Below are 17,818 nucleotides of genomic sequence, written 5' to 3'. Positions count from 1 at the left end.
ACCGACGACCCTCTGTGACCCGCCCCCCCTTTTTTTTGTTAATCGAAAAGAAAGGAAAACCCCTTTTTTTCTTTGAAAATGGGCGTTCACTACTGGCGACCTAGTGCTGGTGACGGCGATCAGAGACTCTCTGCTTCTTAAAAACAAAAAAATTAAAGTTTTATATTTTTGTTGTTTTTTTAGAGGACAAAAAAAAATAGAGGAGGTTTTTAACTTTTGGGGTCACCTATTTTTCTTTTGTCGGTGACCCTCTAGCGACTTGATGTGGATTCTGATCAGGGGTCTATGTTGTTTTTTTTTTTTGTTTTTTTTTAAAGCAATATAACCACAAATTTTTTTTTTGCAGGGGTTTTCTTGCAAGGGTCTGTTTTTTATTTTTTATTATAATAGACCCGATTCAGGGTCTCTTATTTTCTTTGAGAAATAAAAATTGAACTAATAAAAAAAATGAAAGAGTGTTTTCAGAGGGGGTTTTCCACCTCTTCTTTTCAATTTTTTGTTTTTGTTTTTTTTGTTTTTTAGTGGGGTAGGTTAGTGGAATCTAGAGAGCTATCAGACTTTAAAAAAATGATACGGTTAATGAAAAACTACCTTATATTAATTTTTTTATTTTTCTTTTTTTTATGTGTTATTCGAATTTCCACCGTCTGAGGTTGGAAATCTAATCGAACTCGGTTAGTTGCAGAAAAAAAACAACTCTTCTAAAAGAACAAACAAGTACTGATCCTTTCTCGTGCTTATTTTCCAATGATCGTTGTGGCTTCGAGTGTCAAAGAGTGACTCTGAACATTGACTCAAAGATGGCTCTGGGCACACCTCGAACCAGGACTTTGACACTACTGTAGAGAAAACATAGAGACAAAGTGCACAAATGTAGAAGATATGTAACAAGCCTTTTTCAGGAGGGGGTCTTCTCACTTTCTCGTACATCTTTTCCGAGTGAGAACCTCTCCCTTATAAGGAAGAGATATGCTGGTAGTTTCACCTTTCTGGATAGCTGTTACCCAGCTCTTGAGTTTTACCGATTTTCTCTATGTTGCCTTTCCTTAAAGCCAAAACAGCAAGCTTCAGGGATTACACTCATCTTTGGTCTAATGGCAAGGGACGTACACCCATCGGTTCTAACTCGTGATGTCCCTTCAGCTTGGTAAGGTTCATGAGTTACCTCTACCAGATGATTTGGAGCTTTTGTGGGAGAGGGTGGTGTATGTTCCCCCCCGATGATTCACTGAATCCCACGTCTGTGTTCGGGGCTTTGAATGAGCACCATGTATACAAGCACATGGGGTTCGTATTCCCGTGTATGTTGACATAACTTTGCATCGGACTCTGGTGTTGTTGCAAAGACTTAAGTACCCTTTCTTGCTATTCTTCTCATAAAGTGATGGTTTGAGAAAATGATAAAAATGCCCTTTATTCAAAAAAGAAAAAATAAACAGTTCAAAAAAAAGACAAACATGTCCTTCATCCAGAAAGTCGAGGATGATGTTGATTCTTCAAAGTCTTCTTCTTCTTTCTCCGTTCAAAAAAAGGACAAACATGTCCTCTATCCAGAAAGTCGAGGATGATGTTGACTCTTCAAAGTCTTCTTCTTCTTTCTCCGTAAAACACTGTAAAACCCTCTCTCTCTCTCTCTAGAGAAGAAATCAAGGGAGACAAAGAGTTCTCCCTGAAGAAGGCCATGAACATCAACCCTCTCACTCTATCTCCCTTCTTTCTCTACTTCTATGCACATCCAACAGACGATCCTACATTGCTCCATCAAACACCGACTGACCTGCACACTGACTCTAGCATCGTTCAACTTGAAGAGTTGTGGAGTCTGATTCAGATTTTTTACCCTTACAGAAGAGGGGTCTGAGGGCTCCTTCGAGCGTGGGTAGCATTATTCAACTTGATTCGTTGTGGAGCCTGATTTAGAGTTTTTGCCCTTACAGGAGGGGGGTCCGGGGGCTCCCCCCTGGTGCGGATCCCGCTGCGCGGACAGCGGGCGGGGGTCCAAGGACAGCGATTTGTAGTGTTATCGGGCTTTTCTACAACGATTTGTAGTATTTCGGGTCTCCAATGAGCCCCACAACGATTTATAGTGTTATTCGGCTTTTCAACAATGATTTGTAGTGTCTTCCGCAAATCGTTATAGCGATTTATAGTGTTTTTGGATCTCACTATAGCGATTTGTAGTGTCTTCCGTAAATCGCTATAGCGATTTATAGTGTTTTTGAATCTCACTATAGCGATTTGTAGTGTCTTCCACAAATCGCTATAGCAATTTATAGTGTTTTTGAATCTCACTATAGCGATTTGTAGTGTCTTCCGCAAATCGTTATAGCGATTTATAGTGTTATTCAGTAAGCAAATCGCTGTAAATCGCTACCCGAATTAGGACCAACTTATGAGGGCCATATCTCCCTAACCGGAGGTCATATTCCAAATCCGTAAAAAATGGTGTCTTCGTTATGGAGTCTAGTTTATTCTTGTAAATTTTAAGCAATTTCTATTGTAATTTCATTCCCTATTTTAACTAAAAACCAGACCTTTATTTTTTTATGTTATTTGAGTTGCACAACACCATTCTCGCTTGACATCCACATCTTGATTTTGGCATGCTCTCTGTTGAATTTTCCATTGATTTCTTCCAACCTTGCTTGGAACAAACATATGTCTTTCTCACCATGACACTCTGTGCATTTTTTGACCACGGCACCCGGGACCCGTGCCGGAGGGGAGCCCCCGGACCCCCCTCCTGTAACGACAAAAACTCTAAATCAGGCTCCATAACGAATCAAGTTGAACGATGCTACCCACGTTGAGAGGAGCCCCCAAACCCTTCTCCTGTAAGGGCAAAAACTCTGAATCAGGCTCCACAACGAATCAAGTCGAACGATGCTATGCACGTTGGGAGGAACCCCCAAACCCTCCTCCTATAAGGGCAAAAACTCTGAATCAGACTCCACAACTCATCAAGTTGAATGATGCTACCCACGCAGGGAGGAGCCCTCAGACCCCCCTTCTGTAAGGGTAAAAACTCTGAATCAGACTCCACAACTCTTCAAGTTGAATGATGCTACCCACGCTGGGAGGAGCCCTTAGACCCCCCTTTTCTGTAAGGGTAAAAACTTTGAATCAGACTCCACAACTTTTCAAGTTGAATGATGCTACCCACGCTGGGAGGAGCCCCCAGACCCCTCTCCTGTAAGGGTAAAAACTCTGAATCAGGATCTACAACTCATTTAGTTGAATGATGCTACCCACGCTGGGATGAGCCCCCAAACCCTCCTCCTATAAGGGTAAAAACTCTGAATCAGGCTCCACAACAGTCAATGTGCAGGTCAGCCAGTGCTTGATGGAGAAATGTAAGATCTTCTGTTGGATGTGCATAGAAGCAGAAATAGAAGAGAGAGAGAGAGTGAGAGGGTTGATGTTCATGGCCTCCTCCAGGGGAGATTTCTTTCTCAGATAATTCTGCAGTGCAGAGACTAAGTCTTAAATAATCATCTTTGGGGCACTTAAGTCTTTACAACCACTCTTTTTCAAGAATCGTCATTTTTTTTTGCACCAATGGAGGAGAGGGTACTTAAGTCTTTGCAATCGCATCGAACTCCAACGCTAATTAATGCTGACAAACATGGGGATACGAGACACACATGCTTACATACGTGGTGCTCTTTGGGACCCCCGAACATGAGATGTAGCTAACTGCCCTGTTTGGGGGGGGGGGGGGACATATAACCTGCTTCGCTTTTGTGGGCTATAAAGTGAATTTCATAAATGTGCATGGATGTACTAGTCAAGGAGGTTGTGAACAATGTCATAAGGACACAGGTAAAAGGACACTAAGATACATCATTTTTTGTGCAATTTTCTATTAAAAATAGTATACAAAGGAACATGACAGGAGGGCAAGTTGAAGAATCCCTGACATAGGTTGCGAACTGTAACCATGCAATAAAACCAAGAAAATTCATATAGGACATGAATATCACCAATCACAGCCCAAAACATATTTAAATCAGTGTTCTTGAATATCATGTCAAAAAACAAAAAAAGAATCCGTGTGCGTGCTCGTGTTCTAATTACCTGTGCTGAATTTGCTACAGAACAGGATAGAAGTTAATGGAACATATTCTTGCTTCTTGCTCATTTATAAGAATTATACAAACGTTCTTTATTTTCAGTTGTAGCAATTACAAACTCAAGTTCCGATTCAACGAGAATTGAAGGAACTTGGCACATAATTATTTTGTGCTTGAACAATCTCACAAGCTAATAAATATACTCATATCTGCAACTCAAGGAGTTGAGTTTGGGGGAACGGTGTACATCACTTGAGTAGCCTGTTTGGAAGATCGAGCCATGAAGGCTCTGATGATTGGCTTCATCTTCTCTGTGAGCTTGATGATGGACAAGAACATGACCCTATAGAGGATGACCATTCCAAAGAGAATGGCAAGATCCACCCATTTGGAGTACCCCATCTCCACCTGCCACGTGTTCCTCAGAATCTCCTCACCAGTGATGGTTGGTGCCCCCCCTGCCATGTTGTTGGGGAAGGTCAGCCCTTCAAACTCATTCTTGTAGAACCCTTGGTTGGCATACTTGTGGAAGGCTATGTAATACATTGGATATCTCCAGAATGGCTTGGGAAGATCTCCAGGCAACCTAAAGAATCCTCCATTGAGCATCATCACTCCTTGTATTCCTGCTCCAGTGATGATGCCCATCAAGAAATCAGGAACAATGCTGGCCACAATCATCATCAAGCTCTCCACCAGCATCATGCATACAAACAACACCAGTGCAAAGTAGACAAAGTGCTCCACCCCACTCTGGAGACGCACCAAGTAGTAGGCAATTGCTCCAGGGATCACAGAGATCAAAAGGAGGTAAGGGATTGATGAGAATGTGTTCCCCATCACGAATGCTGTGACACCGTAGTGCCCATTCAGCCTCTCACGTCCAAAAATCTGCAAATACAATTGATATCTGAGAGAGAGAGAGAGAGAGAGAGAGAGAGAGAGAGAGAGAGAGAGAGAGAGAGAGAGAGAGAGAGAGAGAGAGAGAGAGCAAACCTTCATGTCCTCAACGAAAGAAGGGAATCCACCGATAGCCATGAATGTTAGGAATGCAGCCACAAACATGAGCATGGATCCTCTAGCCTGCAATTTTTGAGTTTCTCATAAACAATTGAACAAATCCTTACATGACAGTGGTTGGTATAATACATGAAACTGTATAAGGGCGACCTTGTTAATTTGTTAAGCTATATACCTGAATAGATCCAAAGGAATGTCCAACATTGTAGAATATAGTGCCCACGCACAGGCACAAGGCTATGTAGATAGCTAGACGCAACCAGTAGTAACCAAGATCCCTATACATGTTCACAAAGGATCTCCTGGTGAGGACCATGGCTTGTGTAAAGAAACTTGCTTGGCTTCCTTTGTTTTGCAATGGTGCTCCCTCCTACAAATTTGAATTTGAGTCTCTCCTTAGTCATCGATAAGAAAAATGAAAACATGGAAGAAAAGCAACAGTCGAGGTAAAGGTAGTAATCCCTTTGTTCTTACCCTTTTGTTGATTTCTGCAACTCTTCTCGACACTTGCTGTGCAATATGGGATGAACTGTAGGAAACAACAAGACGGTTGATTGCCTGTACTGCTGTAACTACTCTTGCATCCTTTCCTTGCTCGACATCCTAAAAGAGAACATTAGCAAAAGAATGATTTATGATTAGTTTTTTCTTTTTTCTAAACAAGAGTTTGTACATCAATCATGACGCTAGCTCTAAAAGTTTGAAGGAAGATTGCATTCTTCTCACCTTGTCGAAGTCAGAGTTGATTGTTCTAAGATAGTGGTCCGATGGATTCCTCAAAGATGGGCAAGCGAACCCATTTACAGCAAAGAACTGCAATGAAAGCAATCGAATGCAAATTAATGCCACTAAATTATTAATGCACCAAAGAGGTTAGTACAGATGTATGTGTTAACACTTGCACCCATCTTAGAAATTGATGACATACAATCAGAGGTGGCTTCTGATATATATATATATATATATATATATATATATATATATATATATATATATATATATATATATATATATATATATATATATATTGCTTTAGGAGGAAAAACTTTGTAATTGCATGATGATGTAGTATAGCGGTAGACAATTACCTCGCTTGCGCCTGAAGTTTGGCCAAAGTAGACAGTTTTTCCTGCAGAGAGGAGGTAGAGATTGTGAAAGAGCTCAAAAACTTCGCTGCTAGGCTGATGTATAGATGCTATTACAGTCCTTCCATCATGCTTGGCTAGACCCACGATCCTACTCATCACGTGGTAGGATGCAGCACTGTCAAGCCCACTTGTGGGCTCGTCCAAAAAGAGAAGCTTGGGCCGGGTCAGGATCTCAATGCAGATGCTCACCCTCCTCTTTTGGCCTCCACTCAACCCTTTGAAACCCCAACCACCGATCCTAGTGTTCATGGAATCCTGCAGACCCATCTCTCTGATTGTGGTCTCGGCTCTTTCTCTCTTCTCTGCTTTTGACATGGAGTCTGGCAGTTGGAGCTGAGCAGAGTAATACACGGCCTCTCTCACAGTAAGGGTGCTCATCAGTGTATCCTCTTGAGTCACATATGCCTGCATCCAATACCAAAGCACACAGTACCTTATTAGCTCTAAAAAAAGATTAGTAATGCTTTAGGCTAAAGATACGCATGAAATATAACCATCTCCATGAAATCCAAACAAATTCCGTTACCTGGAAAACTTGATGAGGAAAATCTTTCTAACTAGATGTGGAAAAAAGTGGTTTCCTTACGAAAATTTTGGCATGCTGGTATAAATGTATGAATTACAAAAGTATAGATAGTATAAAATATAGCGGAGAAAATGTTCTTAGCCAGTTATAATACCACGATTTCTTATAAGAACATGTTAATATCGTGAAAAGGAGACTGGGAATATGGTATGCTTTTGGTATGATATTGTCGGGCCTAAAAGACCATATTTTCAACATATTGGTGATATTTGTGAGATAGCTTTATATTGCTAATTAGAGCCTAGAAATGTATGTTAGCCAACCGAACAAGCTTTTAAGGTCAGCTCACTGAATTTATCAAAGAAAGCTGATATGCGGCAAGATAGATTACTACTCACCGAGGTCCCATATCCCAAGGCTTGCCTTCGACCATTCACAAGTATCTCTCCTGTCTGCTTTGTGTTAGAGCCCAATCTCCCTGAATCAAAATGCATCAAACCAACATATGAGAGAGAGAGAGAGAGAGAGAGAGAGAGAGAGAGAGAGAGAGAGAGAGAGAGAGAGAGAGAGAGAGAGAGAGAGAGAGAGAGAGAGAGAGAGGTTTCTGCTCAATATTTACCTGCTAATGTATCAAGAAGAGTGGATTTACCACAACCTGAAGGGCCCATGATGGCTAGAATCTCACCGGGCTGAGCATACCCAGTCAGCCCCTGCAATATAGCCCGAGTCCCACCCTTCCCATTCGAGGCAGTCACCCACAAATCCTTCCAAGTCAAGTAGACACCAGACTGATCCATTCCTCCTAGGGGAGGAACACCCTCCCACTTGCTCTCTCTGGGACCTTCCTCCCTCCTATAAGTATACCCCACCATTTCTGCTTCTGCCACCGTCCTGATCTCATGCATCGGCGAGGCAGCCACCATTCTCTGCTCCACTTGGTGATTCTGAGGCTTAGGTAACGTTGGTGTTGGGAAGAATTGCTCATTCACCACTGAAACCTCATCTTCCGTGTCAGAGCCATACATCGATCCCTGCCTAGTGGTGTGTCTGAGTGGGTTCAGGTCAATGCTGCCCTCGGTCACAAAGTTATCGAAATCAAGATCGTCCTTAGCCTTGGTGGGCGCATCTCGGGGCGATCTGGTCGGGCTTGGACTAGGCGTCCATCGAGGGACATTGATCTTGGTCTCCATGATCTATAGTCCTATAGCTATGAAGTTCACTCTGCTCTACCTAGAACACCACCACCAAGCAAGAGAAATGAGAGAGGATGGTTCTCTTTGGTAAGGAGACTGCGTTAGAATCTCTATTGGGAGACCACTTTAGAGGCTTGTGTTTGTGTAATGGTACTTGTGTTATTTATACACCATTTCAAGTCATGGGACCCGTGTTCCCATTTCTGTTCAAACAATGACTTAGTCAGTCAAGAGTATTTGTAGTCAATTTAATATCACGCGGTAGGACTGTAAGAGGGATGAATGGTCAATGAAGGGGGTTCAAGGTTCACACTGTAAACTCGACCTTTTCCTTCGAAGGGGGATGAATTTAATATTTCTTGCCAACTTATCTTTACCTTTTTTATTTTTTATGACCCGAGCCAAAAAGAATCAGAGTAAGTCAACGATATGCTTAAAGACCAGCTTAGGTTTTGAGCTATTGATTTGATTTTAATATTTCCCATCCTCCAAGCATTTAGGCGTCTTACGCAACAGGTTAATATATATGCTTAGGTTGTGTTTGGATGCAACCACATATCCAGATGAAAGGGAGAAGGTGGGAACTTCTATTATAGATGATAATGAGATTTCCCGATTTATCCCGTTTATCTGGATAAGTGGGTGAAAGGAATGCATAAACTGGAAAAAGGGCTTCAATTGGATGGAAAAGCCTGGTCATACTTGGAGAGAATTAATCATTGGGAGGGAGAGGTTGAGAGGACAAAATCACATGAATCGTGCATTTTATGACCAAGTTCCTGAAGTCGAGTGTTTCTGTTAGCACATCACATGGAAAATGAAACCATGTTCATGAACTCAATTTATTTCTGTCGTTACATGCTTAGTTATAGGTTCACGTACGCATATGACTGGTTCTACCCACCAGCATCTTTAAGGATGAAAATGGGTCGGATATGTGTCCCGTCTGGCTTAAATTGACAATATCCACTTTTAAAGAATGGGCCCGGATCCGACTAAGAAGTAAGTAAGTTCCGGAGCAAATAGGATCTGAGCTTTTGTGGTACTGGATCTACTGAAAACAGGTGAAACCTTTTATCGTGGAAAAGGTGAAGTGGGTCATGTTGGTCTTTGATTACAATCCATATCCCATCATATTTTCTCTTACCATCCCAGGATCCAGACTGTCTTGACCATATTAATTTGTTTCATCTCTGACCCATATTTGGATATGTATGGTTGATGGGTAGTCTAGGATCTGGTTTCGATGTGGTTCAGAACTGCGACCCATTTGCATTCATAAGCAAGAAAATAAGATCTAGCAAAGAGGTATTGACCACTATATTAAATGCCCTCTATATTTTCTTTTCAGAAAAAGGGAAAAAAAAGATTTAGGTATTCCTATGGACCCGGTCTCTTGGACTAGACTACGACAAGTAAACAAGTCTCCTTGAGAATTTATTTATTGCAATTGAGTAAAAACTCATGAAAAAACATTGCATGTAAAATATCGATGCTAAAAAAGTTGATTTATTGATTTTTTTTTCTTCTATAGAGGTAGAACATGCTCACTAGATTGATAATAAGAAACATTACGTTATTATCATTAGCCAAGACGGATACCAAATACCCCATTTTCCCTCAAGAACCATCGGATGTCATGTTTTTCTTGAATGAAGTTAAGCTCAAGTTCATGTGGGCTCACAAGATTTTAAAAGGAAATCATTGTCGTTGGAATTTTATTACAAATCAATATTTTGCTAAACAGTAGGAGGGGACTGTTGGTTTGCCATTTCACTATGGAATTTAAAAGTACATTTGCCATCATATAGAGCAGGACCAAGTTCACAATCTCCAAATTTTAGAGTACTAGTAACTTTAGAATTCATGATCTTCGTAATGTTTTTCTTGATATCCAAGTGTCCCTTTACTTTGTGTAATATTATTACATACTCTTTTTCTTTTTTTTTAATGTGAGGCAAATGAACTTGTAAAGCGCATATATAAATAACACCTTTTGAGAGTATGTAATTTATGTTGGGAGCAGCCAGGTAAGAGCTCCAATGTGAGTTTTAAATTCTTGGTGGGGGAAGGGTGCTAATGTGGGTCCGTCTCTGGGTACAAGCATGGTGAGGGAATAGAGACGAGGGCGGAGGAAAGGAGGTGCAGGGGAGGGTGATAGGAAGGTGCAAGTTACTCGGAAGAGGTGGAGATGGTGGTCAAAGGATTGGGTACAGTTCTCCGAAGCAGCGATGTGGTTAGGACGACCTTGTGGTGTGTGGGGTCATCGAGATATCTTGAGGTCATAAGGGTTGGGTCCCGCGGGCATGACTGGAGAGGATTCGGTGCATGTCACTCCCGAGCATGAAGGCGATGTTTGGGCAAGCGGTGACGACCGGAACTACAATGCTAAAGTTGAAATAAATAAGATGAACAAAAAGTAACCAATGCAATGTTGCCACGTGTGTCTCATTCATTTCGTTCAAGGAGACTTTTGTCTTTCGTTTACTTGGGGGTCATGAGATGAATGACGAGGGACTACATCAGCCCGTTTGGGAGATGAATGACGAGGGACATTGAATGGAGTTGGCCCATCCATTAGTGGAGGAAGAGGGTACTTGTGAAGTTTTTCCTTTTCTTTTTTTTCTCTTAAAACAATAGAGGGTATTTAATCTACTATCCAACGCCTCTTGGCTAGATCTTATTTGCACTTACTGGATCTTCTCCTCTATGATCTATCACATCAAAACTCGTATTAATTAAAATGGATGAAAGACAATGGAATGTTGTACATAAAAATTGCATGCTTCAGGTGGCTAACTAATCCAGTGATTTGACTGTTAAAGTACTATTAAAGCCACTAAGGACCCAATCCTATCAAATTAATGTCGTATCAAGATAAACCTGATCTTGAGAAATGAGAAGATGACTTAATTGATGTTAATATCCATCATTGACAGCTCTCACTTGAGATTGATTCCATTGGACACATCAAGTTGCATCAATTTCATTATCATGCCCTGTCAAACTCAGTGCTGACAAGTTCTCTATGAGAGAGGATCAGGTCCAAGGTACCTTGGATGCCCTTCATCGCCCAGATGGACGACACCCATGAACACATCAAATGAAAGGTCTCTATGTGGATGGCCCCCACAATCATTGACCCTGGGTCAGTCAACTCGATCTATTAGCAGGCTGGGCCGGGACCCATAGACCACCCCTACTTTTCCATATACTAAAAGTCTAAAACCATTGTTTTTTAAAGTGAGGGTCAATGTTTACCTCATTTAAAGTGTGTCAATGTCATGCGGACAACGCCGTGTAAAAAGAAGAAGCTACTTTATTCCGTGACCTTGCAAGTCTTTACAATGAGAAACAACCACCCACAGGTTATGTTGCAACGGGTAAGCTCACCGAGTTTTACGCTACGGAGACATTGGACATTGATAGTAAGTATGGCATGTAGAACCAGTGCGGATGTTTTTTTTTTCATGATTAGATAATTTTCCTTTTTTTTATAATAATTAAAGGGTTAAATTTTGTTATATTTTTTTTTAACAATAAAGTAAGAATTTATTAACAAAACAATGATGGGTTGGTCCAGAATCACCTCCCCTTAATGGCGGTGGCCTTGCGCTAAGACAAAGAAAACACAAATATTGTTATGAAAACAATATATCAACATGGAAGGACTGCATACCTGAGGCAGCCATAAGTGTGCTTCTGCGGGTAATGGAGGTCGGCTGGAGCAGAGGTTGATAGAAGCAAGGAGTGGTTTCTCCCCAGCTGGACCGTGACCCTCCACAAGCGCAGACTGCCGGATGCAGTCGGTGAGCAGGACCGATTCTTGCGACCGGACAGAAATACTCTGAATGGAGAGGTAAGTCTCTAAACCCTATCTTGTATTTTCTTGTACTAATTCTCCTTTTTACACCGTATTGGGGTTGCTCATGAAACCCCCTTTTATAGGCACAGAGTGAGAACGATTTGTGTAACCATTCCCTCCTGATTCTATACGGGTTTAACGAAAGGAACACCTTCCGTGGGGGAGCGCTATCCACATCGTGGGCAACCACCACCAACATGGTGGTTTATCCCAACATTTTCCCACTTGTTCTGACGATAAACTCTTAACCAGAAAACCTTATGGGAATAACTTAATGAATAGAATGACCTTTTTATTCTATTCTACTGGTCCTTAGTTGAATCTCTAATCCTTATGAGATTAACAACAAAAATAATAAGAATCATGAACTGAAAGTGATCACTTTATTTATATGCATATGTCAATAAGAGTTTAACAAGCTCATCCTCATTACATGTTCGGAAAATAATCCTGGTGCTAGCCCTTTAGTAAGAGGATCAATGATCATCTCTTTGGTACCAATATTAACAATATGCACTAAATGATTCTCCGTCCTTTCTTTAACAACAAAATACTTCAATTCTATATGCTTACATGACGTAGTACTTTTGTTGTTGTTCGAAAAGAACACCGCAACTTCATTATCACAGTAGACCTTCAGTTACTTGCCAATAGAATCAACCACCTTTAACTGTGATATGAAGTTCTTTAACCATATAGTCTGCGACGTAGTCTCATACAATGCTATGAATTTTGCTTCCACGGTGTGGGCAGCAGTGGTCGTCTGCTTCCCACTCCTCTAAGAGATTGCACCCCCAACAAGTAAGAAGACGTACCCAGTAGTAGACTTTCTACTATCAAGGCATCCTCCTAAGTCTACCTCTGAGTAGCCAATGACCTCGAGGTGATCAACTTTATGATACGTCAACATATAGTCTTTTGTCTCTTGCAAGTACCACAAGACTTTCTTGACAACCTTCCAATGGGGTATACCTGGGTTAGACTAAAATCTTCCAAGCACCCCTACTACAAAAGAAATATTTGGTCGAGAACATGTTTGCACGTACTGTAAGCAGACAACAACTGATGCATATGGATAAGCACTCATCTGTGCTTTGTCAATATCGTCCTGTGAACAATCCTTTAGGCTCAGCTTGCCACCTTTTGATATGGGTGTTGAACTAGGAGAACAATTCTCCATTTCAGATCGCTTTAACACCTTATCTATATAGGATCTTTGGGAGAGGTCTAGAAAACCTTTTTCTCTGTCTCGACGGATCTCAATGCTAAGAACATAAGCAGCCTCACCCATATCTTTCATATCAAAATGTGATGCAAGAAACTGTTTTGTCTCTAAAAGTAACTTTATATCAGTGGTTGCAAGTAAAATGTCATCCACATACAACATCAATATAATAAACTTACTCCTACTTTCCTTAAGGTATATACATTGATCAATAATGTTTTTTGTAAACCCGAAAGTCACAATGACTTTGAAAAAATTAATATACCACTGTCGGGAGGCCTGTTTAAGTTCATATATTGATTTGTTGAGCTTGCAAACCAGACGATCATTTTCAGAGAAACCAAGAGGTTGTTCCATGTATACCTCTTCATTCAAATCCTCATTGAGGAACGCTATTTTCACATCCATCTGATGTAGCTCTAAGTCATAATGAGCTACGAGGGCCAAAATTATACTGATTGACTCTTTAGTTGAGATAGGAGAAAATGTCTCATTGTAGTCAATGCCCTCCATCTGGGTGAATCATTTAGCAACCAATCTTACTTTATGTCACTCTATGTTACCTTTGGAGTCCTTTTTGGTCTTAAAGACACATTTACACCGTACGTGCTTTACTCCCTTAGGTAACTCGATAAGATCCCACACTTGATTCTTAGCCATAGACCCTAACTCTTCTTTCATGGCTTCTATTCAGTGTGTAGATTGTTTGCTTTCCACAACTTATATAAAAGTTAACGGGTCATCATCCACATCTATGAAATCACCAGGCTCCAGGCTCCCGAAGGTACACCACATAAACAGGATATATGACAGATCTCTTAATTCTTGTGGATCTTCAAACAGGTCGTTCTTCAGGCTCATATTGAACCTGAGTATCCTGTTTGTGCTATTTCGCATTGTCCACAATAGGTTCACATTAAATTTGTGCATAAACAACCGAATGATCAACCACATCATCATTAGGAATAATAATGCGGTATCTTTCGGTGTTTTCCTTAATAAGTGACGAAACTAGATCATGTACTTCCTCAAAACCAAGGTTTTGAAGTGCACTTAATCCTACTGAACCATCTTCTTAGAATTTTGCCTTATTTGTTTCAATAATCTGTGGTGAATAAGATGAGCAATAAAACCTGTACCCTTTTGATCTTTCTGGATAACCAATGAAATATCCACTAGTTGTTCTTGGATCAAAGGCTTTAATGTGGGGGTTATACAACTTAGCCTCTGCAGGACATTCCCATATGTGCATATAAGACAAAGATGATTTCCTACTTGTTCATAACTCGTAAGAAGTTTTAGGCATAGATTTTGTAGGTACCTTATTCAAAATATGCACAACAATCCTTAAGGCTTCACCCCACAACTTCATGGGAAGTGTTGAATAATTCAACATAGCTCTAACCATTTCTTTAAGCGTATGATTTCTTCTTTCAGCTACATCATTCTGATAGGCACCACCAGGCATGGTATATTGAGGCACAATGCCTTCCTCTTTCAGAAATCACGCTAATGGTCTTTCCCTTTACCCCCATCTCAGTAAACCTACCATAATATTCGCCACCTTTATCAGACCTGACTATTTTAATAACTTTATCGGTTTGTTTCTCTACTTCTTTCTTAAATTATTTAAACATCTGAAAAATATCAGATTTTTCAAAAATCAAGTAGAGAGATACATATACCTTGAATAGTCATTAATAAAGGTGACAAAAAAATTCTCGCCTATGTAACAAGGTGTAAACGGTCCATATACATCTGTATGTACTATCTCCAATATCTCACTACTGTGTTTGACACCCTCTTTATATGTGTTTGTATGCTTAGCCTTTATGCAATCAACACATGGGTCATTGTCGATAAAATCTAGAGATTTCAGGATCCCTTCATTTATGAGTCTCTTTATTCTCTTTTTAGAGATATGACCCAACCTTCGATGTCAAAGCATGTAAGATTTATCATTTATCAAGCTACGTTTATTTCCAACCAATGTGTATTCAGAAGTCAGAGACTCCTGAGTTTGGATCTTTACATTCAATCTATACAAACCATCATAAACTGATGCAAAACTAATTTCAATTGAATTTCTATAAATGAACAATTTAGAATTTTCAAGCTTAAAACAATATCCGAATTTATCCAATTTCGAAATTGAAATTAAGTTTCAACTATATGATGAAATATAAAAGACATCATGAAGATCTAAAACTATGCATGTATCTAGAGTAATCCTGTAAATTTCAACACCCTTCACATGTGAACACATCTTGTTTCCCGAATAGATGTTCTTCTCATGCATTGTTGGTTCCCTTCTGCTCAGGAACAACTGTAGACAGTTGAAAAAGTGAACAGTAGCACCAGAATCAATCCACCAGCTATTTCAAGAATTTATAATAAATTACATTCATGAGAAACAAATGACAAATTACCTCTCTTTTCCAACCACCTTTTGTACTTTATGCAATCTGCCTTCTTGTATCCCTTCTTCTTGCAAAAGAAACACTTTATGGGATCAGAGTCGGATTGCTTGCCTTGGGATGTCTTATCCCTTATTGGCTTCTTCCTAGCATTTTTTTGAAATGCATTTTTTCCTGGTCCTACCTTGGATGTATGAGAAGCCACATGTGCACTCTGCACCTTCTCTCCTTTCAACCTCTCTTCTTCTTCAACACACTTGGACATAAGTTCATTCATCATTATGTGTATTGTAAGAGATTTTGAAAGGTCTGTAAAGGTAATGACGTTAGAACTAAATGCACTAGGAAAGAATCAGAGATAGTGAGCTTCATGTCGTTTAGCTGAGACGCTATGTTACTCATCTCCAAAATGTGCTGGTGAATGTTTCCCCCTCCAGTATATTTCATAGATATGAGTTTAGACATCACGGTATTGACTCTGACCTTATTAGAACTCACAAATTGTGCTTCAATAGCACTTAAAAACTCTCTAACTGTCCTGCATTGTAGTATGACACTATGAATATTCTTAGCCACCTTAGATTACAAAAGCAACAAGCTAAGTCTATTTGAGTGTTCTCACTTCTCAAAAGCAGTCTTTTGATCAATAATGCTTTGATCAGTTAGAGCAGCATGTTCTTTTATCCTTAAAGTCAGATCCAGATCCATATACCTTAATGTAAAAAGTACAGTCTCTTTCAATCACTAAAGTTTGATCCATCTAAAAAAGGTATACAGCTAGAGCCATCTAAAATCACAAAACTAGAAACTGCACGACAAAAGACATGTATCAAGAAGCATTCATACGAGACTAAAACTTTAATAAAAAAAACAAAAGAATAAAGGCCCTTAATATGCTTATTTCCAGGTGAGTAAAGGGGGTCATCGAAGTCCTACTTTGGTAAGAGCTTTGACATGCAAAACCACTTCGCCTACTGACCATATTCGGTAAAACTAAGGTTCTTGTGAAGTTAGACCATCGACACAAGATACTTTTGGATACACATGTATGATGTATCTCATCACATTTACCTTATTCCACCCTACTTAAATTTCAAACACGATAAAACTACCTTTGAGTCTTTTATCGTTTCATGAATCTAAGTGCAATGTTAATATTGGCTTAAACAGTATGATAGTGTTGAAATTCTTTGACAACATACGTGTATTCAGTCACTTTGGTGACGTGAATACACTAAGTCATCTAACTATACTTAATGCCAATATTAAACTATCATTTATGCATGCATAATTTCAAATAAATGCATGAACAATACAAAAATAGGCTTAAATGGGTAAAACCCTGGGTCCTTAAGCAAGAACCGGTTTGAAACAGCTCTGAACCGGTTATCCAAGGGTCCAAACTGGTTTTGAACCTTATGAATCAGTGTCAAGTATGAACAAAGGTTCATAAAAACCCTATAACCGTATGCCAAAATTTTTGTATTTTCTTATATTTATGAAAACAGGGTCTTAGTATTTCGAAACCGGTGAGAAACTAGAAGGAACCGGTCAAAAATGACTCTGAACCGGTCTCGAAAGGGGCCGAATCAGTCCCTGATCCGGTTCAGACTAAATAGTGTCTGGATCCTACTGGATCCTGGTCAGAACCAGTTCAAACTAGATCTGGGTCAAACCCGATTTGAAATGGATTCGGGTCAGGCCCAGGGTTTAACCGGATCCTGGTCAGACCCGGTATTAATCGAATCCGAGTCAGACCCAAGGTTAGCCGGATCTAGGTCAGACCCGATATTAACCGTATCCGGGTCAGACCCAAGGTTAACCGGATCCAAATCTGACCCAGGGTTAACTGGATTCGAGTCAGACCCGGTATGAACCAAATCTGGGTCTGAACCGATACCGGACTCGATCCGGTTCCACCCGATTAAAAACAAAATTGTAAAACAGAAAACCCGAGGGTTTTCTGTTTTTTAGCAAAAGGGGGTTAGGGTTAACCCAAATCTTCGCCGACAACCCATGTCACCTGCCGGCAACCCATGTCGCCACACTTGCCAGCGACCTTCACGGAGCCCGGACCGACACTGCACCTCTCCTCGCCCAATGGTAGAGGAAACATGGCAAACACATCAGTGAGACGCAGGACAAAGCTCGACACCAGAGAAGCGGTCGACGAAAGCTTCTACCTCCTGACGGCGTCCTGATGGCGACGACAAAACCCCTTTTGTCCGATGGTGGATCAGACAGGGGAATGGGTAAAAACCTGAAACCCCCTTGCTTTTTTTTTGTTTGTCGCCCAACGGCGATAGTCACCAGTGTCGACGACCAGCTGCAATGTCGCCCTACGGTGACCT

The 17,818-nt window shown here is 40.4% G+C and overlaps 1 protein-coding gene across 1 annotated transcript; it reads right to left on the bottom strand.

Annotated features, from left to right (window-relative positions):
* Window positions 1–4,150: 4,150 nt before the first annotated feature.
* Window positions 4,151–8,096, bottom strand: LOC149846710 (ABC transporter G family member 1-like). Its single transcript, XM_089998122.1, has 8 exons — window positions 7,387–8,096; window positions 7,166–7,245; window positions 6,182–6,646; window positions 5,820–5,906; window positions 5,568–5,696; window positions 5,269–5,463; window positions 5,070–5,156; window positions 4,151–4,964 (listed from the first exon to the last, which is right to left on the bottom strand). The coding sequence occupies exons 1-8, from the start codon at window positions 7,955–7,957 to the stop codon at window positions 4,290–4,292; spliced, it is 2,289 nt and encodes a 762-aa protein (XP_089854248.1). The 5' UTR covers window positions 7,958–8,096; the 3' UTR covers window positions 4,151–4,289.
* Between the last annotated feature and the right edge of the window lie 9,722 nt (window positions 8,097–17,818).

This window comes from Nuphar pumila, chromosome 2 (genome assembly GCF_984573655.1).
Source record: "Nuphar pumila chromosome 2, dmNupPumi1.hap1.1, whole genome shotgun sequence".
Taxonomy (NCBI): Eukaryota; Viridiplantae; Streptophyta; class Magnoliopsida; order Nymphaeales; family Nymphaeaceae; genus Nuphar; species Nuphar pumila.
This window is presented reverse-complemented; position numbering and strand designations above follow the sequence as displayed.

What these genes read in the sequence shown, in the direction of transcription:
- LOC149846710 (XM_089998122.1), bottom strand. Translation starts at nt 7,957, where the DNA reads ATGGAGACCAAGATCAATGTCCCTCGATGGACGCCTAGTCCAAGCCCG. An exon ending in TTGCAGAAATCAACAAAAGG is followed by an intron (nt 5,464 to 5,567) that starts GTAAGAACAAAG and finishes TCAAATTTGTAG; the next exon opens with GAGGGAGCACCATTGCAAAA. An exon ending in CTTTCGTTGAGGACATGAAG is followed by an intron (nt 4,965 to 5,069) that starts GTTTGCTCTCTC and finishes TTGTATTTGCAG; the next exon opens with ATTTTTGGACGTGAGAGGCT.